The 22,872-nt window shown below is 39.7% G+C and overlaps 2 protein-coding genes across 2 annotated transcripts; one reads left to right on the top strand and one right to left on the bottom strand.

The window, feature by feature from the left end:
• Window positions 1–181: 181 nt before the first annotated feature.
• On the bottom strand, window positions 182–2,222 carry LOC135708623 (zinc finger protein 530-like). Its single transcript, XM_065230725.1, has 2 exons — window positions 2,060–2,222; window positions 182–1,735 (listed from the first exon to the last, which is right to left on the bottom strand). Exons 1-2 carry the CDS (start codon window positions 2,174–2,176, stop codon window positions 380–382), a joined length of 1,473 nt encoding a protein of 490 aa, XP_065086797.1. The 5' UTR covers window positions 2,177–2,222; the 3' UTR covers window positions 182–379.
• A 2,301-nt stretch (window positions 2,223–4,523) lies between these two features.
• Window positions 4,524–21,568, top strand: LOC135708428 (transcription factor grauzone-like). The gene is made up of 4 exons (XM_065230531.1): window positions 4,524–4,559; window positions 4,618–4,741; window positions 20,356–21,285; window positions 21,352–21,568. Exons 2-4 carry the CDS (start codon window positions 4,628–4,630, stop codon window positions 21,523–21,525), a joined length of 1,218 nt encoding a protein of 405 aa, XP_065086603.1. The 5' UTR covers window positions 4,524–4,559; window positions 4,618–4,627; the 3' UTR covers window positions 21,526–21,568.
• Window positions 21,569–22,872: the final 1,304 nt, after the last annotated feature.

The raw sequence follows: 22,872 nt of genomic DNA, 5'->3' as shown, positions 1-22,872 counted from the left end.
ATGCACCTAATTCTGTTGGACTTGCATCAGCCATTACAACAGTACGGCCTACTTAATTGAAGAATCCTAACTTCTGTGCGTTTGCCATTGCGGCTTTAATTTGCTCGAAAGATTGTTTATGCTCATAAGACCAAACAAATGTTAAACCCTTTCTAACCAGCTCTCGCAATGGTTCATCAAGTGTGGTTGTCCGGTTGACGGAACGACAAAATCGCATCAATTTATTTGTAATATAAGGCTTACAGAACGGTTTTGCTTGGTAAATGACCAAACTGAACCAGGTTTAAGGTAAAGCAGCTAAGGTAAAAGTTGACAAAGCTTGAGCCAGACATCGTTTATTGCAAAAAAAGGAGCTTATTTTTCCTAGTCTAAACGCTCTCTACTGCTTATCCAGTTCCGTCGGCGAATTGGCGTACCCTTTCTGCTTACTTTCCGCCGACTCCTTCGCATGCTTTTTCCTCCTGTGCGAGTACAAGTTGGAACTCGAGCTCATTTGCAGCCCACACAGATTGCACGTGTACAGCTTCTCGCCCGTATGCATTGCGTAGTGGTCCCTCAGTGGTATCTTCCGCTTGAACTTCTTTCCACAAATGTCACACTCGTGCGCTGCTTCCACGTGGACTCTCATCTTGTGCATTCGCAGAGCTATCCGGTTGGGACAGACCTGACTGCAAACATCGCACGTAGCTTTGTTATTGTCGTGCTTGGTCTTCAGGTGGTGTCTCATGCTCTCCTCATTGACGAACCATCTTTGACAGAGGCCGCACGCTACTCGGGTCGCCTCGTTGACTGCTTCGTGCAACTGCAGCTTGTGGCGATGCACGGCGTGTTTGCTACTGAGCTCCTTGCCGCATACGTCGCAGATGTGCCTGTTGGCATCGCTGTGTACCTGAGTCTTGTGGTGCTTCAGGGTTGCCGAGTTCGATACCACCTTGTGGCAAATGTCACACTCCATCGGAACGTGCTTGGTCATATGAGAAGTAAGCATGTGCCGCTTCGGATAGGATCGCATGCATTGATTGCACTTGAAGGGCCGTCCTTCTTCGCCGCTGTGTGCTATCAGACGATGATTCGCCAGATCGAGTTTCCGTTTATACGTTTTGTCGCACGAATCGCACTGGAATGGGGTCGGATTGCTGTGTAGTGCTATGTGCTCCAGCAGTTGGTACCTGCGGGAATGTTGCTTGTTGCAGCACGTGAATGACAGTTTCTTATTATGCGTTACCCTCGTGTGCTGCTTCAATAGAGTGAAGCTATCGAACTGCGTCGAACAGGTTTCGCACACCAAGCCGAAAAAATTCTTGATCAAACGATCCTCTGCAGCGGTTTTGTTGACTCGGTCCACACTTGGTTCGCCTTCGCTTTGCAGCTCCGTGTCTTCGAATTCAACTTTGAACTGAACCATATCATCCTGGCTCTGAACGGTGTATCGATTCGAATCGTAGCCGACGACATGTGTCTCGTCGTCTTCGTTGACGACTTCATCGGAGGTGACTTCAGCTTTGATGGTTATCGTCTGAAGGTCGATTGGAACGGGTTCTTTGACAACCGTCGGTTTCTCCAGTACCACCGCTTCAGTTGATTCAAGCTTGATGTTGACTTGGGAAGTCAATGCTTCTCGGGCTATCAGCTGTTGCTGATTTTGGCGAACTTCTTCCGTGAATTCGTAGTATTCATCGATTTTGTGGTAGCAGCTCGTGCATATGTTGGACGGAAGCGATGCGCGACTGTCGAACTGTAACAAAATACAATGGATTCGTTAATCAAATCAGGAATGAAAGAGGTGTTTCTACGATATGATCTGGGTTAAAATCTCCATCCAGAAGCCGAAAAAAATCCAAAAATTAAACGCGTTGCTGACCGACAGAAATCAAGAAAGCTACATTTGAACTTTAGTTGTTTTCTTGCACTATTGAATTTCAAGGGTTGATGGCAGAATATTAAGCTTTCCATATTATAAATCGCGGATATATTCAATGTTTCGGAACAATTTAGTTTAGTTTTATCTAAACTTCAAAAACCATGTTTTACTACACAAATGCATAGTGGAAATACTTACAGGGAAACTGAAGATAGTGAATAACTTCACTTGAACAGCACCGTCGTACAGCGAGCAATCGGTTAACAGATCTTCCTCGGACAGGCAAAAACGGCATATCTGTTCGGCCGGATCCATTGAAGACACTTTTATTTATTTGTTTAGCAATCATCAGTTCCGGACGGGTACACTGTAACTGGAAAGTACCCATTAATGGGTGAAAAAGTGCCCATTTCGCGGTAAAGTAGGTAAACTCATAAAATGGGTAAAACGTCTTTACCCACTAATGGGTAAAGAGCTTATACGTCAAATCATGGGGTACTTTTTACCCATTTCCAGAACGCATTGTTTTCCGTAACTGGGTAAAAAGTACCCATTTTTTAAAATGTATTTATGGGACTCAAATTTGTGGAATGAAACAAATATGCTTTTAACAACGTTATAAGCTAAGAAATCATTCAAATCATATAGCATTTCTTACCTTGAAGCTTTTTGAAGCGATCACCATTCTTTAAACTATTCATATATATCACTTTTTGTAGTTTTCGGAACAAATGCACTCGAAAATGTAAACCAAGTATGTCAGCAACGTTATGGTGCAACAAAGATATTTTTCACCCAATAATGGGTAAATATGTACCCATTTTTGATCCCTGAACAGGTTTCGGAAATGGGTGAAAAAGTACCCACTATTTGAAATTTTCATTTATGCATTTTTTGACAGGTCCATACACTACCACAAAATGGGTACTTTTTCACCCATTAATGGGTACTCGCCAGTTACAGTGATACAATAATAAACCTATACCGGACACCTGGGGCCGATGATTTGTTTTGAATTTATTTGACGTTGCGAAAAGGCTTAGCAAAGGGCGTATACCATTTCTTTTCGGCTTAACAAAAAGGGCCTAACCATTAGAAATACTCCATCAGAGGAAGAGATGAGCTGAGAAAACCAAGGGGGGGGAGGTGGCTGTCAAATACGAACAATCTTCGCCTACCTCGCATAACTGGTTCCAAACGTAAACAAGCCATAAGAAACCTACAGGGTTTGTTTACGTTTGGAACCAGTTTCATACAAGATGATCAGTAGGCTGATTTGACAGCACATCCCCCCCCCCCCAGGAGAAAACAAAGTACAATTCGGCAGCAGGGATTTGTTCAATTTACTTTGATGCTTTTTGGAAAATTTCAAAAGCAGTTTTTTTCCGACGCATTATTTCAGATTGCAAAAAGCTCGCACTATTCGATTCCTTTTGATATTTTACACAAAATGACCTAAGATAAGAGGTGACGACAATACGGGGGCGAAAATGAACCACTTTTCTGTCAAACGTGAACCAGCTCCTGATTGGCCGATTTCATGTGCGTAAGAAGCCTATTGTCACCTCTTCCTCTTAGAAAATGACGCGAGCTTTTTTCAATCTAAAATAATGCGCCGAAAAAAACTGCTTTTGAATTTTTAAAAAATGCATCAAAGTAAATTGAACCTTAAGCAATTGAGTTAGAATATTGTTTTTGATTCCAAAAACTAGTTGGATTTGAGAAGCACACGAAACATAAAGGCGATTGAATTTCTGTTCGATTGCAATACTCTCAAATTTAATGTAGTAAGAATAAGAAATCCTCGGAAAAATTCTAATGGGAATGTTCGATTAAAGCCCTACAGTAAAAGTATGGACGACTGTCACCACAAAACTGAAAAAAGCTGTTCCAATCGAGCAAAGCGGTGCATTTTGACGGTTCGATTGGAACAACTTTTGACAGACGTCCATACTTTTACTGTAGGGCTTTATGTTCGATTGGTTCAGATTTTGACAGTTCATTTGGCTCAAAACATTCTCTCCGTCCATCTCTCCCTCTGAGCACGGCGAATGAGAACGACCCAAATTTGAGTTTAGTTCACTCATAATCGCCAAAAGTGCAGGAACTCAGCGATGAGTAAATTTGTCTCATGGTTTCCTGTGGAAAACCTAAAAAATCTGCCGGAAAATGAGGAAATTGACCAAAATTTTATTCAGTCTAGGAGTAGTACCAATAGACTGAGTGAATCCAATCTTTACTTTTCTTAAATTCGGGAATTTTTCCCTGGAAAATCCTGGAAAAACCTGGGAAAACATGAGACAAATTTTACTCATCGCTGAGTTTCTGCACTTATGGCGATTATGAGTGAACTAAACTCAAATTTGGGTCGTTCTTATTCGCCGTGAGTATTTCTACTATCCATTGAACGATTCACAAAAAGGCTTATTAAATTGTTATCGATTTTCATATATTTTTGAAAACTTTTCGCATATTTTGGATGATGTATACTGAGATACAGTTACTATTGTTACTGATACATATATGAATTGAATAGCGGCGGGAAAATTAAAAATGCAATTTCTGGTTTGTTTACATTTTGGACAAACGCCTTTTTCAAATGTTACGCGAGATATATTTTATTTACAAACAAACCATAATAAGCGTTGATGAGAAAGCTACCAGGAGAATATACCAAGGAATATACATTACATAGCAGGTATTCAATAACAAATTGTATAACTTCATGTTTGAGTGAATACTTTCAGTTATTCTAGTGTATCAACAATGGACCCCATATCCTACGGGTGCCGTCTGTGTTTGGATCCATTCGCTGAGCGTTTCACAGTGATCGAAAATCCGGAACTGAAGAACCAGATGGAGAAAGTTTTTTGCTTTACGGTAAGTGTCGTCATGTCGATCAGTTTTCCTCCGATGTCTTCATTGACTACTTAAAAAGTCAAAATGAAGACATCGCTATAAATGATGTTAAAGTAGTGAACATGTTTGAAAATCCACGCTTCACTTATAACAAGTTTAGTGTTGTAATTGAAGTCGATGTCGATACTTATAAATGTTTGTTATGTGCGAAAAAAAGTAAATGTAGGGTTTGATCGGTGCTCGATAGTTCCCGCGATTAATGTGTTGAGATGCTTCAAATGTGGAGAATTTGGGCACAAGAGCATGGATTGCAAAAATTGTGATAGATGCTCTAGGTGCAGCCAACAACACAAAACGTCGGAGTGTACGTCAACTGTATTGAAATGTATTAATTGTTTGAAAATGAATAAAGAACGAAAAATTACCTTGGACGTCAACCATGCCGCATTTAGCTCGGAATGTTTGCTTTATAAAAGACTTTTTGATCAGAAGAAAAGCAGCTTGCGTTTCAATAAATAGCAGCCAAGTTCCAGGAATGTGAATCAATTCGATTTTTTATACTTGAATATTGCGGGGTTGTCAACAAACTACGTAGCATTACGTCAGATTGTTGAGGAAAAACGTCCTCTTTTAGTTTTCTTATCTGAAACTCATATTGTAGAAACTGAAGCTTTTGATCAGTATAGTATTCCGGGATATATTGTTGCTGCTTGTTTATCACATTCTAGACACACACCGCCACTATTTATGTCAAAGAATCAGTTCAATTCAACCTTCGTACCAACGAAGTTATTGATGGCAACTGGTTCTTGGGCATTACAGTTGTACGTGGCATGAAGATGGGTAATTATGGTGTTTTGTATCATTCTCCCAGTTCTAGTGACCAGCGTTTTGTTGAAGTTTTAGAGAACTGGTTTGAGACATTCCTTGATTCTAGTAAATTAAATATATTGGCTGGTGATTTTAATATTAATTGGCGTGATAACCATAATTCGAATCATTTGAAGCGTTTAGCTGAGTTTTTTTAATTTAAAGCAAACGGTAAATGAGTATACGCGTATTTCCAGGCACAGTAGAACTTTAATTGACCACGTTTATTCCAATTTTGATTCCATTTGTTCAGTTACGGATACTGATTTGAAAATAACCGATCATGAGACTTTAGTGATTAATGTCCTAGACCATGTTAACGATAACGATAATTTTGTAAAATTGAAGTGCTGGAGGAAATATTCGAAGCAAGCTGTTTCGAATCTTGTTGAGAGAAGCCTGGATTTTCCATTCGCGGCCGGTAACTTAGATGAATCTACAGCTGTTCTTAATAACGCTTTGAAAACGTGTACCAATCAACTAGTTGAGCAAAAGTTTGTTTCTTTGAAAAACTCGAACAGCTGGTACAATTTGGATCTTTTGCGTCTTAAACGGAAAAGGGACAAATTGTACAAAAAGTTTTGTAGATCTAATAATGACAATCATTGGACTAGGTACACAATCGCGCGTAATAAGTATTCACAATCGATAAAGAAAACTCGTTGTGAATATGTTCAAAGGAAGATTGATCAGCATCAAAACAACAGCAAAGAGTTATGGAAAATTTGAAATCTTTATTAAAACCTAGTAATTGCAAACCGCGGTCCATAACTTTTAATGGCACATTAGAACAGTCAGAACAAGTAATTGCAGCTAAGTTTAATGATTATTTCGTAGATAGCGTTTCATTGATTAATCAATCTATTGAATTGGTCGATGAACCTGACGAAATAAAACAGCCAGTTAATAGTAGCTGTAGATTTGAAGTTTTTCACCCTATCACATTAGATGAACTTAGAGTTATTTGTTTTTCATTAGGAAAATCGGCTGGAGTAGATAATGTTAATGCTAGAGTTATTCAAGATTGCTATCATGTCATTGGCCACATCTTGCTGGACCTTATTAATGAATCAATACAAACTGGACATGTGCCACAAATTTGGAAGGAATCCTTAGTGGTCCCTATTCAAAAAGTTGCTGGAACGATTAAAGCCGAAGAGTTTCGTCCCATCAACATGTTGCACACATTAGAGAAAATTTTAGAACTTGTTGTTAAAGGCCAGCTGTTGGAGTATTTAAATAGTAATAGTTTGTTGATACCAGAACAATCGGGATATCGGGAAGGTCATTCTTGTGAAACCGCGTTGAATTTGGTATTAGCGAAGTGGAAAAATAACTTGGAGTGTAAAGATACGATTGTTGCTGTTTTTTTGGATCTTAAACGCGCTTTTGAAACAATTTCTAGGCCCTTATTGTTAAGATCAATCAAGCGCTTTGGAATTACGAGTACTGCATATAAATGGTTTGAAAGCTATTTGTCTGACAGAACTCAACGGACTGTTTTTAATGATTCTGTTTCCAGTCCCGTGGGGAATACCCTTGGAGTGCCCCAGGGAAGTGTATTAGGGCCCCTGTTATTTATTATGTATATTAATGACTTGCGACGTGTTTTACGATTTTGCGACATTAATCTTTTTGCAGATGATACTGTGTTATTCATTGCAGCTAAGGATTTAGATGATGCCGTTTTACACTTGAATGAAGATTTGCGTTCTCTAAGCAGGCTTCCAGTGCGCGCGCTACCGTATGCGAGACGCAATACGAATAGTCTCATAATCATAGCAGTCTCATGCGCAAGAGATTTGTAGCACTCTGTTTCTCTCTCTTCAGTTTTGTCGCATCTCACATTCTCATAATGCTGTGTGTCGCACTGTTTTGTAAGCACAGCACATTTCCGGATGTATGCGTTTCATGAGAACGAGTATCATGCGACGTCGCGTGAGCCGAAGCTCATGCGCTTTTCGCAATGAGACGTCGCTAAGCGACGTTTCAATGCGACATCGAAATAACAAACTCAACTGGAAGACCAACTCGTGTTCTTGATGTGGGCAAAGTGTTGTTTTGTTTTGGAAACGATGGAAAGCGACCTAGCTACTACACTCTTATCGAACATGGAGAAGAGGTGTCGGATGGTTATGACCAACAAAGTTTTCCTAGCGGCAATTTTCGTTGATTAAAGGATTAACTTGAAAAATAGCCCATTCATAACGAACGAAGTAAGAGATGTGGCTTTGGTAAGCGAAATGTACAATCAAGTTGTGGTTTATTTGCTCGTTAATATGCTTTTTTTTTTAATTTCACCGAGGGTCCACGGTACTAACACTAGGACTATTTAGAAATCTGTCGTCGCAAATTGATTGTTTAAATTCAGCATCATGGTGGCTGATATGCACTATCCTGTGAGCGCTAACACATCTGAAGAATTCAGTTGCTGCCGTAGTAAGTTTTGTTGATTAACAGGTATTCAATACAATTCCTGAAGCAAGAAGCTTAGCAACAATCCGTAATACAGATATGACACAAATTGTTCCTAAATTTATTACTTTAACCTTAATCCAGCATTTCGTACCTACGTACACTGTGGTGCAAAGTTGATCGGACAAAGGTCGTTTTCATACAAACTGGCCAAGTTTAACATGTTATAAATGTGTTCTGTTATGATCAATTGGGCTGAAATTTTGACGCAAAACTACAAATATGTTGAATTTGACGTGTAAGAAATACCAAATTTTTTGAAGCACCTGCTGGAAGGTGACAATAAAAATAAAATTTGTGCATAGCTAATCGGACAAAGATCAATGGAAAAGCAAGTTTTGTGTCAAAAATTTCAACTCAATTGATCTGACAGAACACATTTACAACATGTTAAACTTGGTTAATTTTTAAGACTTGTTGTATGCAATGAGCAGTCACCACCAACGTTTTTGCAGCAAACTACACTTCTGCGTTGAAAATAATCCCTTAAATAGTGTTCACTCAAGCCAGACAAATAAAAATATTAATCTTCAGAGTTCTATCATTACTAGCGTGTTGATATGATCGGTCCAGTCAGACCGAAATGTGAATTTTTTATTTGACTTTGAGAAAAACGAATTTAAAATTGGCTGTTCAATATTGTGTCTTATGTAATGGGAAAAATCATTTGACCGTTTTCTCGTGCTACTCTAATTTTTCAAATCTGGCTGAAAAATTGAAATGTAGCTGAGGGAATTCTTGATCTTATGATATCATTAACTCATTTTTTGTTTTTATTTTGCTACTTCGTCCCTTCTGACTTAAGGCCGACCATATGATCTTGTATAGTATGGTGCTGTTTTACATTCAAAATCGTCCATTTATATTTTTACTGGTCTGAGTAAAAGTATTCTGAGGGATTCTGAGTTTAATTTGGTGCAAATGCGCAATAACTTGTTTATTTTTCCACCAAATGGGCTGAAAGCTTCAGAGGCTTCCAAAAAATGTATTTTAGAAGATTTCCGCATAAGGACTTGTTGAAGGACACATAGTTCCACAGATATTCCGGTATTATTTGGGTGCTAACATGATAACGGTATCCCAACTACCGTAAGGTTGCCATCCACCGCTCACGTAGCCTTCCTTTACCTTCCTTTAGCATACTTTCGACAAGCAATTGCGTCTTCCTAGGATCATTAGTGGTGATCTTACGGTGATTCCAGTATATCTCTGGAACCATGAGTTGAGTCTGCTTGAATCTATACTAGAAGATATTTCAGAAACCATCTAAAAACTTTACCCCATTTCAAAATCCACATGTGCAAAGGGCCACAAGTCTTCTGAGAACAAACCCTTGCAGTCCCTTATCTCGTCACCCGACAACATCACTTATGATGGGACCGCGAGAGTCAAAGCATGCGAAACAGCGCACGGCGATGGCGCCCTGAGAGAGCGCATTGAGATGTTTCAATGAAACAGTCGCATGTGATTGAATACATGCGTCGCATTGAGAGAGCAATGCGATGAGACAAACAAAAATTGAAACGCTCGAATTTGTTGAGAGCGTGTAGCTTGTCGCGCGCATTGTTCTGGTCTCTCTTTTGTACAATAATGTAGCACACCATGGATTTGAGAGTCATGCGACGCTCCGTCTCACAGCTCGCTGTCGCATTTGTGTACGCGTGAGATTTCCGGAAGCCTGGTTGAAATTGAATACAAGTAAAACTAAATTTATGGTAATTTCGCGGAATCGAGTAAATGAGAACGTCTCTGTTGTAATTGATGATGAGACTATTGATCGCGTTCGGGAGATTAAATATCTTGGCGTGATTATTGATGACACACTTAAGTTCAACTCTCACATTGACAATGTCATCAAGAAAATTGCCAAGAAGTATGGAATTCTATGTCGACTGAAAAACGATTTAACTATTGCCAGTAAAATACAGCTATACAAATCATCTCTCCTCATCTTGACTTTTGCCCTTCCATTTTATTTCTGGCCAATGCACATATATCGAGATTACAGCGCTTGCAGAATAAAATAATGCGTTTGATTTTGAGATGTAATAGATTCACTTCCTCAACTTTGATGTTAGACGCCTTACAATGGTTGTCGGTGAAGCAAAGAATTGTATATTTGACTATGGTGTTCATTTTTAAAGTAGTTAACGGTTTGCTGCCTCGATATTTGTGTGATCGAATTGAAAGAGGAAGTGACTTTCATAGATATAATACTAGAAACGCGGTTGAAATAAGAACACCACATTTCTTGACTTGTGCTTCACAAAATTCATTATATTATAAAGGAATAAATGTTTTCAATTCGATGCCTAGACATTGTCTGAAATTTAGTTCATAGGTACCTAACTGGTTCACACCAAATAGTCATGACTGATATTCTAAGAATTGGATTTGCCAAATTTTGAAATTAAAATAGTTGTAGAACCCATCGAGATACGTTTGTGAAAGTTTGATTGAAAGATTTAGTAAATTTAGACCGACCGGGAATCGAACCCAGTCGCCTCCAGCATGGTTTTGCTTTATAGCTGCGGTTTTAGTGGCGTTGCTATGGAAGACCCTTTTCAATATCTGTATTGTATTACAAATTTACTCAGAGATCCCTTAGTACGCGCTTAAAGGGTGATACGGTCAAAATTTGGTCAATATCAACTTGACGTATTTCTTTCAATTTTGCATTTAAAAAACCTGAACACCCCTCATTTTGAAGGTGTGTGTGTGTAGAATGTTGCTCCTATTTTGATTTTGGAATTCACTCTTCAGTTGTCAAAATGCCGTCCAAGCAAGAAGAGCAGCGTATCAAAATTTTGCTCGCGCATCGCGAAAATCCGAGCTACTCGCACGCAAAGTTGGCAAAATCGCTAAAAGTTGCCAAATCAACCGTTACAAATGTAATTAAAGTGTTTGGGGAACGTTTGTCGACAGCCAGGAAGTCTGGATCGGGGGGAAATCGAAAACCGGAAGCCGCTGAGACGACAAAGAGAGTTGCCGGTAGTTTCAAGCTAAACCCTAACCTCTCTCTCCGAGATGCCGCAAATAAGCTGGGTGTATCGTCTACAACCGTGCATCGAGCCAAAAAACGAGCCGGACTATCGACTTACAAGAAGGTAGTGACTCCAAATCGCGATGATAAACAAAATACGACGGCCAAAGCGCGATCCCGGAGGCTGTACACGACGATGCTGACGAAGTTTGACTGCGTGGTAATGGACGACGAAACCTACGTCAAAGCCGACTACAAGCAGCTTCCGGGACAGGAGTTTTATACGGCAAAAGGAAGGGGAAAGGTAGCAGATGTTTTCAAGCACATGAAACTGTCAAAGTTCGCAAAGAAATATCTGGTTTGGCAAGCCATCTGTACCTGTGGCTTAAAAAGCAGCATTTTCATAGCTTCCGGGACTGTCAACCAAGAAATTTACGTGAAAGAGTGTTTGAATAAACGTCTGCTGCCTTTCCTGAAGAAACACGGTTGTTCCGTACTGTTTTGGCCGGATTTGGCATCTTGCCATTATGGTAAAAAGGCCATGGAGTGGTACGCCGCCAACAACGTGCAGGTGGTTCCCAAGGACAAGAACCCTCCCAACACGCCAGAGCTCCGCCAAATTGAGAAATACTGGGCTATTGTCAAGCGGAACCTAAAGAAGACCAAAAAACTGCTAAGGGCGAGCAGCAGTTTAAGGCAAACTGGCTTTCTGCGGCGATGAAGGTGGACAAGGTGGCTGTACAAAATCTGATGGCAGGGGTCAAGCGTAAGGCCCGGCAATTCGGATTTGGAAAAGCGGAAGCCTAACTGAATATTTTTCCTGAATTTAATACTAATTGAACTTGAAAAAGAAATTTAATTTGATTTTTTAAATAAACGATTTCACCGATTTACACGCGTTTTCCCTTGGCCAAATTTTGACCGTATCACCCTTTAATCTAGCTCGGTAAAATCTTCAACAGATTTTGATATCTCTGCAAAATATCTGTTTGTTAGCTGATATCTCAGCAAAATGTTATTTGTTAGCTGAGTCTCGGCAATTGTTTTACTGAATCTCAGCAAAATAAATTGCAGAACAACTCGGCTGTTGGAACCTCGGCGAAAAAATTTAAGTGTGTACAGGCTTCAGAAAAACCATTGAATTCTCTGCAGAAATTAACTGGTATTCTGTTTAATATTATCTTGAAATCCTCCTCAGATTTCTCCTGCAAATTCCCTATGAATTGTTGGGTAAATAATCTCTAGAACTTGTTGAATATTCCGCCAAAATTCGCCTAGATTCATGCACAAAATTCCCTTCGAATGCTACCATAAATTCATAGGAATCCTCCAGAAAATTTCCTATGCATTATCTTCAGCCTACACTAAGCATTCTCCTTAAATTCCGTAAGAATGTTCCTAAAAGTTCTTTAATATTCCCCTAAGAATTCCTTAGTTTGTGTAGAATTTGGGACCTCCCTCAGCTCAGTCGGCAAAGGCACAGCTACAAAGCAATGCTGGAGGTGGCTGGGTTCGATTCCCGGTCCGGTCTAGGAATTTTTCGGACTGGAAAATTGCTCGACTTCCCTGGGCATAGAATACCTGCCATGCCACGAAATTACACTAATGCAAAAATGGTACAGGCATCGAAAGCTCTCAATGAATAACTATGGAAGTTCTAGATCACTACGTTGAGAGCACGCAATAAGCTAATATGCACACTTAGTTTTTTTTCTACCGAGCTCGGCTGTGCCAATCTCGGCCAAAAAAGCTAAGCATTATCCGAGCCTCAGCAATCAAATGTCACTATTGCTGAGATCTCAGTGACACTTTTTTTGCCTAGATTTGCACAGCCGAGCTCGGTAGAAAAAAACTAAGTGTGTGGGATAAGCAAGAGGCTTGAAAAGCGAAGAAGACGCGTAGAATACCATATCGAGGACCTTTCCCGAGGGGGGCGACACATCTAAATCTCAAGTCTAGATGCTCAACAAATCTCACACTAGCGAATCAATCTTCGAAAAATCATCTTTCATTTCTCGCATCTACTTGCATCCGGCATCATCTTTTTGCAGGAAATCTTCAGAATCGTTATCAATCTTCTTTCTATCTACTCAGCGTACGCGCAGCTAGCCACAGCAAAACATAATCTTTTCTGCATCGTAGATAGAGTCATCCCCCTCGACCTTTCCCTAGTCCGTGTTGAACCAGTCCTTTAACAGACTTTTGTAATAGGCTCAAAATATCAGGTCATTGACCAGCCAGCAATTTAATTTTGAAATTCTCCAGAAAATCTCCTAGGAATTATCTTCATCCTACACTAAGCGTTCTCCCAAAATTCCATATGAATGCTCCCAAAAGTTCTTTGATATTCCCTTAAGAATTCCCTAGTCCATGTAGAATACCAGACCTTTCCTTAGGTCATGTAGAACACCAGACCTTTCCTTAGACTTTTGGAATAATTTAAAAATCCCAGCTTATTGACAAGCCAGTAATTTATTGTTTTACAGTTGTGAAAGAAAGACTGAAGTTCATCTCCGAATAAAAAACATGATGTTCTCTACTTGGACAGTAGCTTGTGGACAAGAAAAAAAAGTAGTTAATCAATTTAAATTTGTTATGAATTCTAAAGACACTTAGCTCCGTAATGGCTCTTAAGACGTTCAAGCCTTTTAAATAAAAGCACTGAAAATGCCTTGTAATCCTCCTCGTGATTCCCTTGAAACTAGTCTCAGATTTGGAACTTTCCTTAGAATCCACAGGTTCAGATGCCCATTGATTTTTCTTATCAAAATTCACTTGGAATTCCGGCCAGGATGTCTTAGGAGTTTTCCTTAAATTTCCATAGTCCATTTTATGAAATGACAGGAGCTGGTTTGCCTGCCAGAATTTGATGATATTGACATTGCTTCTCACAGTCGTCAGGTAACCGCCTCCTGTCAAAGTTCATTCATGAGTTGAACCAGAAACGTCTCATAAAATGCTCTATTAGAGTTTTCCTCAAAATTCCGCTGAAATTCAAAATACCGTTAGAATTCACCTCACAATCATGTCGGAATTCTCCTCACAATCCCAGCAGTAATTCTTCTCAGCATTTCCCAAGTATTGTGCCTTAGGAATGGCGCCGACAAATTTAAATGCTCCCCAAAATGACATGTGTTCAGTTTGGGATTCCCAATGAATTCTTATCGCGATCCCCTTCGGAGCTCTTGCCACATTTGTTTATAATTGTGTTTAGAGCGGTTAGAGTTCCGGGGTCTCCCTTAAGCTCAGTCGGTAAAGGCGCAGCTACAAAGCAAGACCATGCTGGAGGTGAATGGGTTCGATTCCCGGTCCGGTCTAGGAATTTTTCCGGTTGGAAAATTTCTCGACTTCCCTGTGCAGTATGATTGTACTTGCTACACAATTATACTAATGCAAAAATGGTACAGACATCGAAAGCTCTCAATTGATAACCGTGGAAGTGCATCTTGTACACTAAGTTGAGAGCGCGCAATAAGCTAATATGCGATAAGCAATAAACTTGAAAGCTTGAGCTTGATTAAGCTTGATTGACCGCCCACGGTTGCTACTCTGTTACTGTCAGATCAGCTGTAATTACACAGAGAACCAATAGACGATGCTTGGGACTAGCAATCATCCTCAATGTGTAAAAACTGGTGATCTTAAATTAGGCAATACCAGCGCCGGCCGCGCCCGAACACAGGTCAAGAAAGGAATGGGAAGGATTGTGTTGACATGACACTCGCTTTGATGGAAGCCGAGAACACCTCTGCACTTCCACGAGGAATCACTGGGATGTTGGATAAGAGGGTTGGGTTTGCAGCAGGGTTCGTTTTGGTAAACGATAAGCTGAATTGATTTCCTAACGATCATATAACGCGAAGGAGCTTGGGACTAAACCCACGGTCTTCTGCTCAGTAAGCAAAAACGTTTGCCACTAGGCAGACGAGCACCTTTTTAATCACCGAGTTGCTGTTATTACCATGTAGTCATATTAACAAATAAAACGATTGACAAATCTTGAATGTGGATGGGCTTGAGATTAGACTCATGATGTTCTGCTCAGTAAGCAAAAACGGTTGCTCTAAGGCCACCGAGCCCCTCATATCACATAATACCGTTGCTCAAATTTGTGTATCCATTCAAACCCGGAGCCAACGACAACAACGAGTTTCGCAAAATACACGATACACAAACGATTTTACCATAAATCTTTTTGATATGTAAGGACCTGGGACCGCGTTTTTCTGGTCAGTAAGCAGGCCACTGTAAGCGACGATCTTTCAAATCCGAAAACTAAAAACTACGAAAAAGTACTTAGGCCTTCATTAAGTTCCACTTTCACGCGACGTTCAATGACAGGGTCCTATCCAGGATTACATCTGAAAAATCCAAATCTGGCCAACGCCCACCCTAAACCTAAACCTGTTCTAATCAACCTGAAATGACTAACGAATGGAAGACTTTGACTACCCAGCCAAGCAATAGTCTCATTCCGTGCCTTATGGCAACTTGATGATTCTATTGCGCTCATCTTTTGGCACCACCCAGGGGAGACTTGGTCCTGTACCCAATGCTTAACTTATCTCCATTCCACTCAGCTACTCGCAATTTCTTGTGATATAGTGGGCGGAATATTATTATATGAGACAATTCAATGCAGACGTCTTTCCAAATTTGGCAGATCGACAGGTAATCGGTGAGTTACCACGATAGTTGCTATTCAATAACTCGACAACGTCCCATCGTCAACGCCTGCTATGAGAATTTCCCATTGCAGACGCCAACGAAATTACGTCATCGAGATATCGATCAACTACCCTGGTTATCGCCTGGTACCTTATAGCACGATGCTAGGAGGCGAACCGGAAGAATCGATGAGCTACCTCTCCCCCTATGCGATAAGCAATAAACTTTAAATGCGAAGAAGAAGAAAAAGAAGGTTAGAGTAGCCTTGGGATTTTCATAAAAGTCCAGCTCAGAATTCCTTTCAAATTCTCTTTATTCTCTTTATAATTATCCCCCTATGCGATAAGCAATAAACTTGAAATGCGAAGAAGAAGAAGAAAAAGAAGGTTAGAGTACCCTTGGGATTTTCATAAAAGTCCAGCTCAGAATTCCTTTCAAATTCTCTTTATAATTTTCCAAAACTTCTCCTCACAATCACCTTGGAATACTCTTCCCTATTCTGCGAGTCACGAGACTCTCTGTCATCGGTGAGCTGACAATTTGCACCTCGTGTGAGGTGTCACTCCATTTGAATTGCACGGAGAGTCACCTCACATGAGGTGACAATTGTCATCTCACCGGTGACAGAGAGTCACGTAACTCGCAGAATAAGGGCAACTCTTCAGGCTTACCATGTAATTCTACTCGCAACCAGAGCCGTACTCAGGATTTTGGTATAGGTGAACTCTCAGTTTTGTGCCCCTTCTCTTTTCACTTTTACGATGCCCCCATCACAGTTCATACAGGTGGCATAAAGAGAAAGAGATATCGCAACACATTCTCACTTCCTGTTTTCTCTGACATGAAGTGGGAGTAATTCAGCCCAGGGATGCAGCCAGGTGTCTTCAACGTGATCGACGAGATGTTTTCACATGTCTTCACCGCTACTTGTAAAATTTGCTGCCAGAGGAAGGTGTTCAATAGATCAGATATCTAAAACTGAGTCTTCCCAGAAGTTCAGGAACCTTCTTAGAAGTCAGGGGCTGTTCGTAAAAATAAGAAAACATCAATTCTATACACACAGCAAAAAAATAATTTTGATATCACATCAAAGTGGATGCACTACAATCATGTCGAAAATTTCATGTAATTTTTATGACCAAATAAATAAACAAATGCAGTAAAAGCAGCGTAATGTCAGTTCATGCATTGTATTAATGATAATTTTGTCCTTTTTAGCAAGTAATATTACACCATATTTTCGACATGATTGTAGTGCATCCACTTTGACGTGATATCAAAATTATTTTTTTGCTGTGCAGAGCTGGAAAAAGGGCCTATCTGCTTTGATCGATTCTCTTCATCGTCTTTCTCTTTTGATAACTACGGCAATGTAAATAGATTTCGTGCATAGGAGGTTTTCATTTATCGTCCAAATCATCAAATGCAACAAGGAATGTCGTTACAGCTGACAACAAAATTCATTATTTTTCAAAGGTTTTTCAATTCGATGCCTAGACACATCAAGCGTGCAACTACACTTACAGAATTTAAGAGACGCTGCATTTCACATGTAAAAGCTGTTTATTGAGCAGTTAATTTTTTATGAATGGATAAATCACAGACAAACAGACATAACACTCGCAAGTTGTTCACCGAACAAGCATTTAACGGTCAATTTAAAAGTATCGTAGTTGGTAGTACCGCCACCTGTGGCGCGCATAGTTAATTCCCTTGCGTTTGACGTTTACACACTACCGCCATCTGTTCAGCATACTACCCACCACACTGTGTTCAACAGATGGCGGTAATGTTTTAGCGACGATGTTTTATAGTGATAAATATTCAATGTGTTATGTCTGTTTGTCTGTGGATAAATCATGTATCTTGACAAAGTTATCACTAACGGATTAGTTTGTATGGAGACTGTCATCAAGACATTTTAGTAATTTGTGTAGCATATATAAAAAACTACATTGTTTGCCTCGATGGTGATGATGGATTTTTAGTTTTTTTTGATTTTGTAGTAGTAATAGTAAAAATAGCTTTGAGTAGTCTACAATGGTTTGAGCCTCGCGCGCGGAATACAGGTATAAATGACTAATACGTGGAAATTGTGGCAAAAGCCTTAAATTAGTAAAGGATTGGCTGGAAGTCGTTTCCTTGGATATAGTCCTGGCACTGCGGAAGCTTAAACGTGTAAATCCCAGGTCACGTGTAAATGAAAGTATTGTCGAGGACTATACTTGGACTTTTGATAACTAGCTACACCTTTGAATGTTTTTGGTTGATGCCTATAGCATATTTAACAGGACATTTATATCTGTTATTGTAACCAGCTCGATTTTGTTTGCAAACCTGGATAAAATGTTTATATTTAATTATCTTAAAGATAACTCGTCCAGCTCAAACCTTTGTAGGGGTAAGAGGTGGGACCATCATCATCATCATATTAACGAAAGAGAAAGTCGATGAAGAGAATCGATCAAAGCAAATAGGCCCTTTTTGCAGCTCTGTATAGAATTGTGTTTTAATAACATCGTAGAAGCTCGGAGAACTTCTTAAAAGTAATGGGAAAGTTTATAGAATTTCAAGAAACTTCATAGATCTTCAAGAAACATCGTAGAACTATCGAAAACTTCGTAGACATTAATTCAACTGCGTAGAAGTTCAGGAAACTTAATTAGTTAACCAAGTTCAACTAATTTTGTAAATGGTTAGCAAAATGTGTAGAAGCTTAGTGCACTTAATAGAATTTCAGAAAATTTTGGAGAATTAAGTTTTGTAGAATTTCAGGGAACTTTTTAGTACTTCATAAAACATTACTGAAAATTAGCGAACTTTGATTTTGTAGATATTCAAGGATTTTATTTGAAATTCAGAGATTTTTCTTCAACTTCATTAAACTTTTTTAAACTTCAAGGACTTTGTAGATGTTTAGGGGACATCGTAGAAATTCAGGAAATTTAATATAAATTTGGGGAACTTGGTAGAGCTTCAGAGAATTGCAAAGCAACTAGAGTAGAGAACTACTTCGGCCTAATCGCCCATTTTGAGCCTATCGAGCAGAAAACTTCAAATAAATCCATGACTTCAGAGTTAACAAGTCAATTATGCGTTTGGTACAATACTTTAATTTATAAGCTACGGAACGAAGTCAATGAGAACGCATGATATGAAGGTTTGCACCCATTATTCCCAAAAACAAAAGAAGCGCTCCTACCGAATCAATTTTTATCTTCATCCGATAGGCCGAAGTGAATTCATTGGCATTTCAATGCGTTAGGCCTAGCTTAGAATCCGTAGGTCGAGTTTGGCGTCAAGAAGCAGTGTTAGACTTTTGACAATATCTCAACGATTGGTTTCTCTTTATCAAATTTTACGGTACGTACGGAAAGGCAAATAAATTTGGAAGCCATCAGTAATAATAACATTCCGTTTGGTACTAAACTGCGATAGATTAAGAAAGACTAAGTGCGGGTTGTGCTTAATAGGCCGGAAATGGGGTAGTTAACCCTAAGGGTGCTTTGTAAAAATTCGTGAAAACTTCGTAGAATTAGGAACCTTACACACGTTTGGGAAACTTTGTTGAAATTAAGGGAACTTTGTTTAATTTTGAGTTACTTCATAATAGTTCTTTTAGCTTTAAGGCACTTCGTTAAAGTGTAAATATCCTAATCTAAAAATTACGTAGACATGCAGGAAAGAACTTTGTACAACTTCGCAGAAAATTAACAAAGTTCTAAAAAGTTTAGTACTGCAGCAGCAAACTTAATAGAACTTCTGTGAACTATGTAGAAGTCAAGCAAATTATGTAGAACTTCGTAAAACTTCATAGGAGTGATGGGATTTTGTTTAAAGGCTCAAAGAACGTCGTAGTAGTTTAGTCATAATTGTAGGATTTCAGCATACTTCTTAGAACTTCAGGGTTTTCTTTTGGGAACTTACTGGAAATTTGAAGAACTTAAGTGTATATCCTGAAGTTTGGAGAAGGTCATTAATGTTCTGAGATCTTGGACGAATTAAGACAATTTGGAAAAAAAAATGGAACTTGAAAGAAGTTGGTGTAACTTCGTAAAAGTTGAGGAAACTTTCAAGAAGTAAAGATAAGAAAACTTTGTACGTGTTCAAGGAACATTGGAGCAATTTTTCTGCCCCTCAGAAATTTGTGTGTGCCAAATTCCTGCTGTGCCATATCCTCCTCACAAAGCCCTTGGAATTCCATTGAAAATTATCATGAAATTCTTCTCGGAATCCCTTAAAAATACTTTCAGCAATTATCTATTTAGACGTTTTTATCAGAATGCCTGAATACCGCTGGGATTATCTCAATGTTCATCGCAATGTTCATAAAAACCCTAGAGCCTTATTTCCAGGGGACCCAAAATCCCTAAAATCTTGTTTTCTTTTCTGTCTAGTCTGACGTCTTTTGTCTTGCGATCTTTTGTCATATGACATTGAATTTTTGAATCAACCTTCTCCGATTTGTATGAAACTTTGCGAAATTGTTTGTTATGGACAATCAATCACATTTTTTGCCTTAATTCGGCCGTTGCTGAGTATAGAAAGCTTGTCAAATGCCCGCTCTTCATAGAGATATTGTCGACAACTGACCCCAGTCTCTGAAAAAATGTCTCACCAGAATGTTATCACATTTCAGATCGAATCCAAACCAGGATACCGCTCCGGTGTATGTCAGAGCTGTTCCTACGCCATCTCCGAGTTCTATCAATACTCGGAAAAAGTACGCCAAAATCAAGAGATCCTAAACGGAAATGCAGTAAAACTTGAACCGACCACTGAGCTTCCGGAATCGACAGAAGAAGCTGCCGAACCGAGAGAAATGGTCCCGGAAGAAGAAACAGATCCAAGCTCCGACGCTGATGACGAATCGTGCGATCAACCTACTCCGAAAAAGTCACGACCCAAGCGAAAAGGACGCCCGCAACAGGCAAAAACCGACGGTTCCGACTCCGAACGAGAAAAAGAGCATCAGCTTTTCAGCAAACACTTCCGCATGATCTGTGATCTTTGTGGAGCGAAGGCAGCATCCTTTAAACTACTGCGCACTCATTTCTGGCAGGAACACCAACGGCGGGATGGGTACGTAGTGTGCTGCAACAAGAAGCTATCCAAACGATACACCATCCTGGATCATATCAACTTTCACGCCAATCCGGATGTATTCCGGTGCGAGGTGTGCGGGAAAAAGTACAAGAACAAGGACACCCTGAATGCGCACAAGGCCGTACACGAGGGCAAGGATTGTTTCAAGGTTTGCGACGTATGTGGCCGGGAGTACAAAAGCAAGGAAGGCTTCCAGCAGCACATGAACGAGCAACACATGGGAATCAAGGTGGAGCGGTTTCAGTGCCACATCTGTCTACGGTGGTTGAAGGGCAGAAAGAACCATCGAAATCACATGAACGTTGTACATGGCAACAATGAGCGGGTGTTTGAGTGCGATGTATGTATGCAGAAATATCCATCTGTGGCGGCTTTGAAGAGCCATAAGAAACAAATCCACATAGAAGCGAAGCATGAATGCGAATTCTGCGGCAAAATGTTTAAACGGACGCTGGCCTTGAAGGTGAGAATTGAATGATGGGCCTGTGTGTATGTAGACATCGAGATTGATGGGGTTTCTCTATTACAGGAACATCGAGCTACCCATACGGGCGAAGTGTTGTATAGCTGTGAGTTTTGTGACATGACGACAAACGGCAGGGCGTACTTGTACAAACACGTCAAGCAGAAGCATCCGGTGGAGTGGGAACAGAAACAGCTTAATTCCGCTCATGCTCAGGAGAGTGGTGCTCCCCATCCATAAGGATGTTATGTTTGGCTTGGAAGTGTCCGAAATGTAGCACTGAATTGAAATTTCGATGTTGGTCTCATCTTCGGCCATTTGAAGAATTCCTACTACATTCATAGTTTTTAGTTTCGAAAATCAATTCAACGAAAAACCCTCCCCTTGGCTAGTTTTTGCACCTTGCTGTTGGTGGGCGGGCTTAATTTCATGCTTTATAGTGGAGTGTTGGAGACGGTAGGTTTATGGTCGGCGTTGCTGGCTCATGCCGCGATAGAATGGCGACATGGGCAGGCGATGGGGATTACTAAGCTTCCCCTCTCTGATAAACCGCTGCATGAGAGAACCAAAGATCTAGTCTAGCAGTGATAGTATCACACTTGTTACTCCTTTTATTGAGAGCCGCGTCGTAGTACGCTTACGTATAGGCACTGACGTTGGGTGTGATACTGGCGGGTTTTGCCGCAAATCACTCTTATTTTATTTATTTTTTACGCAGATAGATTTATTTGGGTTTGCAAGGGAATTATACTATTGAAATATTTCAGAAAGTGCCCAACAGTGCTCCTTCTATTTGCGTGATAAGCTTTCATTGAAGTATTACTCAGAAAACAATGTTAAACATCATTTTTGTACATGGTATTGTAACTAATCTTATATGTGCTTCATTTTGATTTGGGATAAGTGTTTGAACTATGGCTCGGGATTTCCACTGCGGTGTGCTTCTATTGTGACATACCCATATGTATTTTTGTGGGGCCACATAGTGGAAACGTGAGAGCGTAGTTGGAACATTTACCCTATACAATATACAATTTAAAATTAGCTTGGAAACTAACTTCAAAGTGAAGCATTTTAGTCACTTGAAGGTGTCATCTGGGACGAACAAAGATATAAGATAAGATATGTAAAAGCCAGAAGTACTTGAAACACGTTAAATTGTAATTTAAAAGCATGGGTTATGTAGGTAGATTAGAGATTTCAGTTATTTATTAAATAAACTTCAATTATAGAATTCAGAAAGCTAATTAACATAAGAGATAGGACGCGGGGGGTCCGCTTAGGGAGGCGACTAGCCTATGAAGTTGTATAATAAATCTTCCTATTTAGTGTATTTGTTAATTACAGACAATGTCAATAGCGAAAGTCATATCTTCAACCAGGCGCTTACGAACAAGTGAAATTTTAGGAAAGATGTGTTAAATATGTTGATAGGTTTGAAATAAGAATTAGGATTGTTGTGCTTTAGTTGTCGGTAAGGTATGATGTGTCAACAAAGCCCTTTTGAGCAAATTTTCAAACATCAAATTGATTGAGTGATTTATTGAAAGACATTGCGTTGCGAAAATTGACAAGTCATACATCTAA

The sequence above is a fragment of the Ochlerotatus camptorhynchus genome, unplaced genomic scaffold (genome assembly GCF_037179485.1).
Source record: "Ochlerotatus camptorhynchus isolate MF236.1 unplaced genomic scaffold, CSIRO-AGI_Acam_v1.1 ptg000330l, whole genome shotgun sequence".
In the NCBI taxonomy this organism is placed as follows: domain Eukaryota; kingdom Metazoa; phylum Arthropoda; class Insecta; order Diptera; family Culicidae; genus Ochlerotatus; species Ochlerotatus camptorhynchus.
Note: the sequence above shows the minus strand (reverse complement) of the source record. Positions and strands in the feature narration are given on the sequence as shown.